The sequence below is a fragment of the Canis lupus genome, chromosome 12, assembly GCF_003254725.2.
Source record: "Canis lupus dingo isolate Sandy chromosome 12, ASM325472v2, whole genome shotgun sequence".
In the NCBI taxonomy this organism is placed as follows: Eukaryota; Metazoa; Chordata; class Mammalia; order Carnivora; family Canidae; genus Canis; species Canis lupus.
Genome location: NC_064254.1, coordinates 72,427,961 through 72,440,877, shown reverse-complemented (window position 1 = coordinate 72,440,877; position 12,917 = coordinate 72,427,961). Strand labels below are relative to the sequence as shown.

At 67.8% G+C, this 12,917-nt stretch overlaps 1 protein-coding gene across 1 annotated transcript; it reads right to left on the bottom strand.

Moving 5' to 3' along the window:
* Window positions 1-3,532: 3,532 nt before the first annotated feature.
* Window positions 3,533-12,022, bottom strand: LOC112658621 (proline-rich protein HaeIII subfamily 1-like). The gene is made up of 4 exons (XM_049092292.1): window positions 11,928-12,022; window positions 11,788-11,869; window positions 9,690-11,406; window positions 3,533-3,892 (listed from the first exon to the last, which is right to left on the bottom strand). The coding sequence occupies exons 1-3, from the start codon at window positions 12,020-12,022 to the stop codon at window positions 10,300-10,302; spliced, it is 1,284 nt and encodes a 427-aa protein (XP_048948249.1). The 3' UTR covers window positions 3,533-3,892; window positions 9,690-10,299.
* Window positions 12,023-12,917: the final 895 nt, after the last annotated feature.

The window sequence follows — 12,917 nt, the reverse complement described above, 5'->3', positions numbered from 1 at the left end:
CCTTTAGAAAAGGAGCAAAGTGAACCCCAATATTAATAAATAAATAAATTCATAATTAATTAATATAAAATGTGAAAAAAAGAAAAGGAGCTGCAGGGGGTCAGCTGCCCCCGCACGGGACACAGGCCTGCGGGCACCACACCCGGACGGGCAGGCTGTGGGGCGGCGGCTGCCGAAGGACCCAGGACTGGGCTGGGGGTCCTCGGGCTCCAGGAAACCCCCGTCCCCCGGGAACCTGTAATGGGACACGGGTGATGGTGGTGTGAGTGCACATGGGTGTGTGTGCACGTGTGTACGCGGTGGACGGGCGTGCAGCGAGCCCCGGGGAGCGTGTGCTGCAGTGTGCACCCGTGTGCATGCACATGGACACGCCCGTGTGCCTTGCCGATGGCCACGGTCCTGGCCCTCTGGGCGAGGGCAGCGTGCGGCGGCGGGTGCGGGGCTGGCGGGAGCGGCGGGCGGCCCCTGAGAGGAGGCCCGGTCAGTGAGGGCGGGGGCGGCGCGGGAGGAGCGAGGAGCGGGAGCCCCACACGCACACGCACACGCAGGCTCCCTCGTCCACAAGGGCACCTGCAGGCTTGTGTCCCCGAAGCCTAAAGTAGCTCCTGGGAAGCATCAGCCAATTCCCAGGCCCAGGGGCTGGTGACCGCGGCGTCCTGGGCGGCCCTGCCCTCGGAACAGCTGTGCTCCCTCCCGGCGCAGCACCTAGAAGCTTCCAGGGCCCGCACAGCACCCAGGGCCCTGCCAGGAGCATGTGTCTGAGGAGCGCGGCTGCCGGGCTTGTGCTGCAGGCGTCTGGAGTTGGACTGAAGGGCGGGTGAGCACGCGGCCCTGCGCGGCCCCTCCTGTCGGCTGCCCCCAGCCCCCCAGTCCCCCAGCCCCTGCCCCCCTGCCCAGGGCACTCCCTGCAGGAACAGAAAGCAGGGAGGCGGTGGGGGGAGGCTCCCGCGAGCACCGCCCTGTGCACCGCCCACTCCTCCGGCCCCGGGGGTCGCATCCGCACGTGCAACAATCGGAGAGATGCAAAGAGCAGACAGAGGCAGGCGCGTGGCGCGACATGGGACGTGTTGTGCGATTCAGGCCTTTTCACTAACCCAGCTCCGGGGACAGCCCCGCGGGGCCACGGGTGTCTGCACGGCCCACAGGAGCCCGCTGGGCGGTAAGCACAGGGCCCACCGTTTAGAAAAGTCCTTCCTGGGGCCCCCGGGGGGCTCAGTGGTTAGCGCCACCTTCAGCCCCGGGTGTGACCCCGGGGTCCCAGGATCGAGTCCCACGTCAGGCTCCCTGCATGGAGCCTGCTTCTCCCTCGGCCTGTGTCTCTGCTTCTCTGTCTCCGTGTCTCTCATGAATGAATAAATAAAATCTTTTAAAAAGAAAAAAAAGAAAAGCTTCCCGGGAAGGACCTGGCTGCAGCCCCTCCGCGCCTCGGTGACGGCCGCCAGCGTCCTCGGCCCCCTGTGACACGCGTCTCGTCCAGGCCGTCCTCTCTGTGACACGTCACCTGCCCGGCACTGAACCTGCGTCCGAGGCCGACGTCATTCCCAGCATCGCCCCCGGCGCCAGCGGGACCCGACCTCTGAGTCACGCGTCCGTGAGGGCCCCGTGCTGGGGACGGTCCTCCCGTGACGCGGCACAAGGGCACGTCCGGCCCCAGAGCTGCGCCTGCACCGCACCCATCAGGGACCGTGGCCCTGGGTGTGGCCTGGGCTGTGCACACGCGCGGGGCCTGCAAACGTCCAGAGACACAAGACCCCGCTCTGCGGGCAGCGTCGTGACCCAGCTCAGAGCCCTGCTGTCGCCCGCCCAGGGGAGCCCTCAGGGGGCAGACGGGTCCTGGGATCCTGATCCTGAGGGGGCCCCGAAGTGTTGGCGTGTTGTGCAGGCTCCAGTAAGACCCCGGGGGCTGACGGTGGATTCACGTGTGCCGAGGGGTCCCCGCGTGCATGTACTGAGGTGTTACTATGGAGGGGAGTCCCTGTCCCCCCAGTTACTTGGGGAGGGGGGTCCCTGTCCCCTCAGGTCCTCAAGGGGAATCCGTCCTCCACATGGTCCCTGGGGAGGAGAATCCGGCCTCTGGGTCGCGGCTCCTGCAGGGGCCGTGTGCATTCCTATCGCCGACTGTTGCTCTGGGATGTGTCACTGTGTCCCGTGAGCACTCGGGGTGCCCGGCCCTGTCCCCATGCTGGATGGCTCGTGGCCAGGGTCCCAACGGCTGCTGCTGGCTCAGCAGTTTTGCGGGTGGGTCCTCTCGCATCCCGGCCCGGGGCGCCCTCTTCTCGTCGCGAGGTCCCGCCGCAGGCCGTGTGCACTGTCCTCTCGGTGTCGGCCCCACGAGCGTCCCCTGTCCTGCTGCGCGGCCCGCCCATCGCCTCTTCTCTTCCCTGCTGCCCGTCCCTGTGCTGCCAGCAGCAAATCAGGAAGGTTCTTTAGGGAGCGGGGTGGAAGGGAGCCGCTTCCTCCGTCAGGGAAGCCTCCAGGGCGGCCGACGGCCTCGCCCGCTGCCCCCTGACCCCTCCTGCCCCCTGCCCACGGCTTCCTGCCCCGGCTGGCGTCCTCGGGAACAGGCTGCGCGTCACTGCAGTCGCGCCCTCTCGGGACGGGCAGGTCCTGGAGGGGAGGGACGTCCGCACTATCGGGGCTGGACCCTGCAGCCACTGGACGCCCCCTACTCTGCCTGTCGGTGCAGGGCATGTGGGCCCAGGAGCCCCTCTGGGTGCAGCCCCCACGCAGCCCCGTCTCCTCCGCGGCAGCGTCTGTGGCCCCCCAGCAGCGGAGCCCGGGGTCAGAGACCCCCCCCTGCCCCGCCCCGCCCTCCGCTCCCATCCTGCTCCTCCTGCCTCCTTCCCGTCCTGCTATTACCCCCTCCCCCCTCTCCCCTCCCCTCCCCTCTCCCCTCTCCCTTCTCCTCTCCCCTCCCTCTTCCCCTCCTGCTTCCTGTACCCTCCCCCTCCCCTCCCCCTGCCCTCCCCCTCCCCTCCTCTCCCCCTTCCCCCCTCCCTTCCCCCCCCCCACAGCAGGGTATCCACTCCTCGGGGGCAGAAGAGACCCCAGGGAAAGGGACCTGAAGCCGTCTGCACGGGCAGCAGGACCTCTTCGGGGGCCTCACTGCAGGCTTAGCCTCTGCGCGCTGAGGGGTGGCGGGGACCAAGCTGGACTCCCCGTCAGGGGAACCGAAATCCCAGCTGTGGTGCCACCGGTGGGGTCAGACGCGGGCCCGCGGCTCCTGGGAGGACAGGGCTCCCCACGCCCGCTTCTCCGCAGCCACGGGCACTCGGCGTCCCGAGGCAAAGCAGTGCGTCGTGCAGATGGAAAGTTAGAGAATACGGACCTGCGGGGTTAGGGGCAGGGACGCTGCTGACCCCGCCAGCGCCCCGGTGCCTGCGCCCCCTGCTCTCGGGGTGCGTGTGTCGGCCGTCCGCCGTGCGGCCCACCAGCAGCAGCTCTAGCTGCCTTTCCCAGAGAATAAATGTCAGAACGGAGCCGGAGGAGCGCCCCACGCCGTCCGGGGTCCACGAGGCGGGCTGGCCGGGCGGGAAGACGGAGTCCCCTGGGGCAGACTCGGTGGCATTTATTGAGGGGCTGTTGGGTATCAGGCACTGGTTTAGGAACCGAGAATACGTCTCTGAACAAGAATGACCGAGTCTTGTCCTGGCGCGGTTGGTGCTCTGGCGACTGAGTTCGGCCCGTTTCTGGACGTAGAACAGAAATTGCAAGGGAGAGAAATCTAGTTGGTGCCACGATGCTTTTGTTTACGGGAACTTCTGAACCAGCCGGGAGACGGTGGGCACCTCCTGTGGCAGCTGGACGCCCGTGAGTCTCGACACGTTGGACTCTGATGCATCAGTTCTTTTAACCGTTCGTTCGGAACTTGCCCAAATCACCGTATTTCCATCTAAAAGAAAGCGACACGTTAATACAGCTTACAAGACATTTTCCTTGCGGCCCGAATTCAGTGCATTCACACCGATCTGGTTTTAAAGACCTAACTTCTGTCCCTAACACGAGTCGAGGCCAAAGCGGTCGGCCGGGAGGGTGGTGGGAGCCGGGCCGGGGGGCTGGCACGGCTGGCGCTGGGGGGAGCCGGGGCGCTCGGCCGTCTGCCTCCCGGCCCTAGAAGCTGCTCTCATTTCATCAGAAACTCAGCGGAAGTGGGAGCAAAGTGCTATTTGCCACCCTGCGCGATTCCCCGCCACCAGCTTGGGTTCCCCGTGCCCCCTGCTCCCGGGAGGGCGATTTCCCAGAGCCCAGGCGCAGGCTCCCTGCCCTGACTCTTCCCCGTGTCCTACTGACTCAGCTCACAAAGCCCTCACCTTTCCCACAAGCAACCCCGTGGACGCGCAAACCCTCGTCCAAGTGGGACGGGCCCCCGGCGATGCTCCACGGTGCCACGCGCGGTCTGACGAGCACCAGGGAGACCACGCCGGGGGCCCCACGTCCTGGTCTATTGTCCCTCAAGGCTTTCCAGGAAGGCGAAGCCGAGAACCAGGCCCCTGTGCTCCTCGCATGCGCGGCGAGTGTGCAAGCTGGCAGGCGCGGGGGCAAGAGCTTTGGAGACGACTGTGAGACGGCGTGCCTGGTGTCCGCGGCGTGGGGAGGCGCGCAGCGGCCGGACACCGCACGGACTGCAGGGCGGCGCGAGCTGCGAGCCCCCCGGACGCCGCGGCTGGTTCTCCGGGCTCCACGCACAGCAGCCTCGGGCCTAGAAACGCCCCCGGCGTCTCCCACGGCTGCCAGCGCCCCACCTCCTGCCCCTGGTGTCCCCGACCCCCCGCGCCCGCAGCGTGCAGACTCTGCCCCGTGCTGGAGCGTGACAAGCCGTCGTCAGTGAGCGACGCGGAGATCCGGGTTGTATCCTCCGTGGGGGGCCGGGCGGGCGGCTCGGACGCTGGCGTGTGCCTCGCGCAGGAGCCACTTGACAGGTCTCCAGGGTGGACGGTCCCACACGACGTCCATCCTGGGCACAGACTCTTGCTGCTTAGTTTCGAGCCACAGTCGAGATGCTTCCTGAGGGACCAAACACGCAGACGGGCCGTGGCCAGTGAGCTGCCGGTGGCTGCCCCGCGTCACCCGGTGCCCAGGCAGCGCTCCAGGGTCCCGCCGAGGCGGCTTCCCGTGGGCTTTGCTCCGGAGCAGCCAGCCGGAGGGTCCCGGGCGGCCGGGCTCCTGTTTGGGCACAAGGCTCATGAAAGCACCTGGACGGTGACTCGCAGGTGACCACGTTACTAACTCGTAGCAGGAGCGCACAGCCTGGTGGTTCTCCTCTGGGTTCCCGCCAGCGTCGCGCCTGCAAACCCGCCTGTCGCCCCGGGGACCACGCAGGGCTGAGGCGCAGCGCCCGGAGGTGGGCATCACGCACCTTCCTCCTGCCGCCGCCGTCACGCTGGGCCTCCGCGCTGCGAGCGTCCTGTGAACACGGAGCCCAAGACCCAGGACGCGGCCGCCCTGCTGGGAGCCCCCGGTCTGAAGCGCCTCTTCCCAGGCCCCCGGGCCCCCGGCCCCCAGATTCCCCCAACCCCCAGATCCCAGGACCCCAGGACCCCAGGACTCCAGGACCTCCGGCCCCCGGATCCCCCTAACCCCCCCAGATCCCAGGACCCCCGACCCCAGACCCCAGATTCCTGGACCCCCAAACCCCGACCCCAGGACCCCACACCCCAGGACCCCACACCCCAGACCCCTCCAACCCCCAGACCCCCCAACCCCGGACCCCAGGACCACCCACCCCCCTGAAAACTCCCAGAGCTCTTAAACCCCCCAACGCTCCCAGATCCCCCAACCCCAGGACCCCAGGAGCCCCGGACCCCAGGACCCCTGACCACGGACCCCCAACCCCCAGATCCCCCGGCCCCCAGACTTCAGGACCCTTGGACCCCCAACCCCCCAGATCCCCTGACCCCAAGACCCCAGACCCTGGAACCCCAGAACCCCTGACTCCCGGACCCCCCCGACCCACAGACCCCCTCTGACACTCCGGGCCCCAGGACCCCCAACCCCTGGACGCCCCCGGCCCCCCCAGATCCCCCAACTCCAAGACTCCCAGACCCCAGAACCCCAGACCCTCAGGTCCCCAGACCCCCCCCAGCCCTCCTGACCACAGGACCCGCGACCCCCCGACCCTACACCCCGGACCCAGTGTCAGCAGGTGGCGTCAGGCGGTGCATGCTCAGTCCTGGGGTGTGGCCCCGAGCATGTCAGTTAATCGCAGAGACTTCCCAGCTCCCCAAGCCTCGTGGGGCGGACACTGGACAGAGACATTTGCTGCGGGTCATCGCCGCTCCTGGACGAGGGCCCGAGATGTGACAGCGCAGGGGTCGCTGCCCCCGAGGGGCTCCACTGTACAAACGGAAGCGACACGACCGAGAGCGCCGTGCCCACCTGCCCGGGGCCCCGGTGCAGCCTGGACCGGGCCTCTGGGCGGGACTGAGGCTGCACCCACGTCCTCACGGCCACCCGCCCGGCTTGGCGCCCTCGGCCGGAGCCACTTGCCCGGTGCAGCTGAGGTCGCTCCGGCCACGAGGCCTCCTGGTTCCTCGTTCTGCGTGACGAGACCCCACCCCACCCCATGTCGAGGTCCCATCCTCAGAGGCTGGGGCGGCCGGAGGGTGGCAGCGTCGGTGGCGTCCCAGGGCTCGCCCGGCCTCGCGAGCTCCCTGGTTCCGCGTGGCCGACCTGCCGGCCCAGGGTCCCACTCGGTCACGAGGCGGAGGGGCCAGCGGGCGTCGCGCACGTGCCTCTGAGCTGGTGCTGACCGGCTGCGAGCCTGAGGTCCCCGCAGGGACCAGTCCCCCACGGCTGCCCGGCATCGGGGTTCCCCAGGGGTCCCCGCTTCACCTCCCTGGCGGCCCCACCGGCCTGCGTGGCTCCATGAGGGCTGAGTCCCCTGACGCAGGGACAAGTCTCAGGACGTGTCTCCAGCTCCTGTTACAGGCGTCGAATCATTTCTTCGGGCCACGAGCGCCCAACAGAGCGTTAACAGCCGACCCGTGTCCGGGGGGGACACTCGGTGCCTTACGTCCCTTACCTCGCGGCCCGACCAGTCTCCAGAAGGTTCTCGTCTTGCAAAACCGAACTCTGTCCGGGTGGGACGCCCCGGCCCCGGCCGCAGCCCCCGCAATCCCCTCCCACCCCACGTCCCGTTTCTTTGGATTTGAGCGACCCGCTGGCTCCGGGCAGTGGAATCGCCGTGAGTTTTGCGTGTCTGTGCGTGAACGGCTTGCTCCACTCGGCAAACGCCCTCAAGGCCTAATCCACGGTGGAGCATACTGCAGGATTTCCTTCCTTCCTAATATTCCTGAATAACGTCCTGTTGTACGGATCGACCTCCTTTGGCTTATCGGCTCGCCCATTGGCGGGCACTTGGGTCGCTTCGTGTTCCGCTGCTGCGAATGATGCTGCTGCAAACGGTGTAAAACACCTTACAGGGACCCGCTGTCACCTACTTTAGGTGCGTACGGAGCAGAGGAACTGCCTGATCCTGTGGTAATGCCATGTTTAGTTTTTCGGGAAACCGCGCACCGTTTTCCACAGCATCTGCGCCGTTCGACGTTCCCGCCAGCGGCGCACGAGGGCTCCGAGGTCAACGGCGCGTGCTCGTCCTGCACGGCGGGTGGGGCGCGTCCTCACGGGGCCGGGGTGCCCACCGCGGCGTGTTGGCCCTTCCCTCGCGATCAGGGACGTCGAGCGTCTCTTCATGTGTTTGTTGGCCACTCTGCGTTTTCTTTGGAGAAACGTCTATTTAGGTCTCTTGTCCATCCTCAAATGAATGATTTGCTGCTCGCGGTTGGGTTGTAGGCGCCCTTACACGCTCCGGCTGCCGACCCCCGCGAGCTACACGGTCAGCGGGCGCTTCCTTCGTCCCTCACGTTCCTTCACTTTGTCCTTACTTCGCTCTGTGGACAGCGCCCCACGACGCGCGGAATCTTTAATTTTGTCGAAATCCGACTCACCTATTTTAAGCTTTTGTTGTCTATGCTTTTGGCGTGAAATCCAGGACATTCTCGCCAAATCCAACGTCATTTCATCCATGTTTCCTTCTAAAAGTTTGATACGTTGGGTCTTATTTCCAGGTCTGTGATCCAGGCAGCGTGAGTCTTCTGGTGCGTTTTTCTTTCTCAGGCTGTTAACTCCCTCCTCTGGGGTTCCTCGAGGCTCTACATGAATTTTGGAGGGATTTTTCTATTTCCACAAAAATGCCCTTGAGCTTTTGATCGGCACCGCGTTCGGTCTGCAGGTCGCCCTGGGCGGTACGGACGTGCCAACGACGTTAATTTTTCGGATCCACGAGGGCCGATGCTTTCCTGTCTGTCCGGGTTGTATCTTCGCTTTCTCTGAGCGACGTTTTGTGGTTCTAAATGTACGCGTCTTTGCCCCCGTGGCTGAGTGCGTTCTTAGGTAGATTATTCCTCACCCCATTCTCGCGCCCGCAGAGCCATGTTCTTCGCATTAATGAATAAATGGATCATGACACAAATTCGCTCATGTGCCTCTTTTGTTGCTGTTGTTTTTATTTCTGTTGTTACTCCTTTTGATTTACGCAGAATGTCCTCAACGCATCTTTGGCCACCATCTGGAGCTTGAGTTTAAAGACATTTAAAAAGTCCTTTCAACATATTCCGTGCGTAACCCCCAAAGGACACCCCACTGACTCAATTGATGTTTCATCTGTTCTTAATACTGTAACATTAATAACAGTTAATACAAGCCTGCGTCAAAGAACAATGATGGGCCGGCTACGTGAGCCGGGGGCGCCCGCGGAGTCTGGGCCGGGGCTCCGAGGTCCCGCCGGCCGAGAGAAGGCGCTCCCGCCGCGCCGGGCCCGGGGAGCCTCCGTCCGCTGGCAGGGACGTCGTGGCCAGGACGGCAGCCGCACCAGCCAGGCCCTCGAAGGAACCGGCAGACCCTGAGGCCGAGGTCGTGCGTGGGGCCCGGGGCGCCCAGCCCGGAGGCCCTCACCCCACCCGCCCCCACAGCCTCCTCGCGCGGCCCTGCTCTGGTCCTGCCAGCCGCGGGCCTCCCTACCCAGGAGCAGGTGACGCAGCTTTCGGGGCTTCGCCTCCCCCCAGCTCTGGGCTCGGGCCGTGGTCTAGAGGGTTGGTAGCTCCGTTTCCCGGGGAGCGTGTGTTCCCACGGGCACCTGGCTGGTCCCTGGGCCTCTGGGCAGCCCTGGGGCCCTGGACAACCCCACGGGGGGCCCTGGCCACCCCTGCCCCCGTTCTCTCCGGGGGTGGTGAGGGTGGTGAGGACAGCAGAGCTCATGGAGACCCCAGGGAGCAGGACCTGTCCTCGTCAGCCCGCGACCCTGAGGCTCCAGGGGAGGTGTCACCCTGGGCGTCCCCCTTGGCCGGGGCTCTCAGGTCGGGACTGCACTTCCCTCCGTGGCCCCGGGGCGGCGTGGGGCCTCGTGTCAGCGGCCATGAGCAGGCCGGCGCCTCCGAGGGGCTTCCCTGGTGTCTCCACTCTCGTCATTCCCACTGGAGGCTGGTGGGTGAGTGCCCCCATCCCACCCCGCACCCCGACACGGCCGCCCTCTGGCTCCCGCCTCAACTTCCCCCCACCCCACCCCCGTCGCCCCTTCCCCAGAGCCCGTGAGGCTGGGGTCCACCCCCGCGGCCTGCCCGCCCCTCGGCCTTGGGACTCACAGGCCTCCTCCGCCCAGAGCCCTGCCCCAGGCCCTCCCGTCCCGTTCCCACCTGCTGGGGCGCGTCCCCACACTCTGGCCGCCTCTGGAGGCTCTCGTTTCTCCATGAACCATCGGGACAACGCGCCTCGGGAGGGTCCTGCCTCCAGGAGACATGGTCTCAGGGCCCCGCTCCCCACCCCCGGAGCCACAGCAGGAAACCCCCACATAGATGGAGGGAAGCCAGGGGCTCGGCTGTGCAGCGGGAACAAGCAGGCCAGGAGGGGGAGGCCAGGAGGGAGAGGTCGGGAAGGGGAGGCCGGAAGGGGGAGGCCAGGAGGGGGAGGCCAGGAGGGAGAGGTCGGGAAGGAGAGGCCGGAAGGGGAGGCCTGGAGGGGGAGGCCAGGAGGGAGAGGTCGGGAGGGGGAGGCCGGAAGGGGGAGGCCTGGAGGGGGAGGCCAGGAGGGAGAGGTCGGGAAGGAGAGGCTGGAAGGGGGAGGCCTGGAGGGGGAGGCCAGGAGGGAGAGGTCGGGAAGGGGAGGCCTGGAGGGGGAGGCCAGGAGGGAGAGGTCGGGAAGGAGAGGCCGGAAGGGGGAGGCCAGGAGGAAGAGGTCGGGAGGGAGAGGCCGGAAGGGGGAGGCCAGGAGGGAGAGGTCGGGAAGGAGAGGCCGGAAGGGGGAGGCCTAGAGGGGGAGGCCAGGAGGGAGAGGTCGGGAGGGGGAGGCCAGAAGGGGGAGGCCTGGAGGGGGAGGCCAGGAGGGAGAGGTCGGGAGGGGGAGGCCGGAAGGGGGAGGCCTGGAGGGGGAGGCCAGGAGGGAGAGGTCGGGAAGGAGAGGCTGGAAGGGGGAGGCCTGGAGGGGGAGGCCAGGAGGGAGAGGTCGGGAAGGGGAGGCCTGGAGGGGGAGGCCAGGAGGGAGAGGTCGGGAAGGAGAGGCCGGAAGGGGGAGGCCAGGAGGAAGAGGTCGGGAGGGAGAGGCCGGAAGGGGGAGGCCAGGAGGGAGAGGTCGGGAAGGAGAGGCCGGAAGGGGGAGGCCTAGAGGGGGAGGCCAGGAGGGAGAGGTCGGGAGGGGGAGGCCAGAAGGGGGAGGCCTGGAGGGGGAGGCCAGGAGGGAGAGGTCGGGAGGGGGAGGCCAGAAGGGGGAGGCCTGGAGGGGGAGGCCAGGAGGGAGAGATCGGGAAGGAGAGGCTGGAAGGGGGAGGCCTGGAGGGGAGGCCAGGAGGGAGAGGTCGGAAGGGAGAGGCTGGAAGGGGAGGCCAGGAGGGAGAGGCCGGGAGGGGGAGGCCGGAAGGGGGAGGCCTGGAGGGGGAGGCCAGGAGGGAGAGGTCGGGAGGGAGAGGCTGGAAGGGGGAGGCCTGGAGGGGGAGGCCAGGAGGGAGAGGTCGGAAGGGAGAGGCTGGAAGGGGAGGCCAGGAGGGAGAGGCCGGGAGGGGGAGGCCGGAAGGGGGAGGCCTGGAGGGGGAGGCCAGGAGGGAGAGGTCAGGAGGGAGAGGCCGGGAGGGAGACTTTGGGAGGGGGAAGCCAGGAGGGGGAGACCTGGAGGGAGAGGCCTGGAGGGGAGGCCTGGAGGGGGAGGCCAGAAGGGCGAGGCCAGGAGGCAGAGGCTGGGAGGCAGAGGCCGGGAGGCGGAGGCCGGCCCCTTGTGCTGCACAGGGGAGGGCCGTGTTCTGTAGAAAGTGCTCTTGGGGCCGTGCCGGGCACGGGGCGGAGTCTGAGCCCAGGAACCACAGGCTGTCGGCCTGACCGGGGACGCTGAGGCCTCGGGGAAGGCGCCCTGGGAGGCTCGTGACTCCTGTTTTTGCCGCCGTCACCCTGGTCCCGGTCCCAGTCCTGGTCGTGCAGTGGGGGGACACCCAGAGCTGCCCGCAGGCCCCTCTGCTTCCACCGGGCACCCGCTTGGAGCTAAATCGGCCTCTGTACGCGGCGGCGACAGGCCGTGCCAGTGCCAGCTGAGCCGGGCAGGTGACCCGGACAAAAGGCCTGGCTCGGGGACAGAGCGCGGGGCCCCACGTGACCGGGCGGCGGGGCCTTGGGAGCCTCGGTAACAAAAGCTAACTCAGAGGCTGAAGCAAGGGCCTCCGCTCGGAGGCTGGGCGGCCTTTAGAAACGGGCTTCCTGGACCTCGGCCCTCGTGCGCCTCTGTATCAAAGATCCTTTGTCACCGTCCCCTTGCCGCGCAGCCCTCCTGCCAAATCCGCCCGCTGCCATGGAGACGCAGCGCCCGCAGCTCTTTCCGCAGGAGCCCTCCGGCTGGACTGCGGGGGACAGGGCGACGCTCCCCATCAACGTGAGCCCGAGGCTCCGACGACCCGCCACATGTCGCCGCGGCAATTAGCAACCTCGTCAAGGCCCCCTGGCCTCCCCGCCGCGACTCTGCGCTGCAGGGGCCGGCGTGGGGGGGACGACATGCCCGCCGATGGCCCGGGGGGAGCCACCCGGGCTCTGGGGCAGCCCCCGATGCTGAATGCGCCCAAGGCATGGGGGGGCCGGGGGGCTGGTGTGGGCCCCCCGGGCGTCCTGCGCAGGAGCAGATCCCAGGAGCCGCGTGCCTGGCGGTGGCCGCGTCGCCCGTGAGCTGGGGGCCGCACAGCCCATCGAGCCCGTGCCCCAGCCCATGCGTGTGAGCTCCGGGGGGAGCAGAGCCGCAGCCTCTCCCCGGCCTCCCCCGCCTGCTCAGGAAGGGGACATGGGGACCCAGGCCCTGCGGAGGGCCGTGTCGTGACCGGGCTGTGACCGTCCTCGTCGTCCACGGCCGACCTGTGTACTGGGTTCCAGCACATGAGCGGTGACGGTGGCCTGTCGCCGCACGTGTGGGCCGCGTGCTGTGTGGCGTGCTCACACACGCGTGTGCCTGGGCGTGTCTCCGCCCCGGAAGCCCAGCACTAACATCACCAGCCGCCCCCGCTGCACACACGCGTGGACAGACGCACACGGCGCAGACGTCTGGGTCAGCGCTGCCGAGAGGAGGCCCTGAGAGGAGGCCGGCAGGATCCGAACTGGGCTCAGGGCCCTCCGGAGGCCGGAGCCCGGCTGTGGGGCTTGTGACCCCCCAGGGTGCCCGCAGGGGTGGATGGTGGAGGCCCATCGCCCAGACGCGTGGGCTCTAGGGGGACGTGGATGGAAGCCAGGTGCCACCGCAGCCCCGTGCAGGGGACACGTGGCCCTGCCCGCAGGAGCGCTGAGGGCACCTCGCACGGCCCAGCAAGTGGGTAAACGGAGGCTCTCCAGGGGTCAGCGGACACCAGCAGGGGCCAGACCGCAGGGCGGACGTCGGGGCCTGGAGGCTGAGCCTGGCGGCTCCTC

What these genes read in the sequence shown, in the direction of transcription:
- LOC112658621 (XM_049092292.1), bottom strand. Translation starts at nt 12,022, where the DNA reads ATGTCGTCCCCCCCACGCCGGCCCCTGCAGCGCAGAGTCGCGGCGGGG. An exon ending in AATTGCCGCGGCGACATGTG is followed by an intron (nt 11,870 to 11,927) that starts GCGGGTCGTCGG and finishes TGTCCCCCGCAG; the next exon opens with TCCAGCCGGAGGGCTCCTGC. An exon ending in TTTGGCAGGAGGGCTGCGCG is followed by an intron (nt 11,407 to 11,787) that starts GCAAGGGGACGG and finishes CGGCAAAAACAG; the next exon opens with GAGTCACGAGCCTCCCAGGG.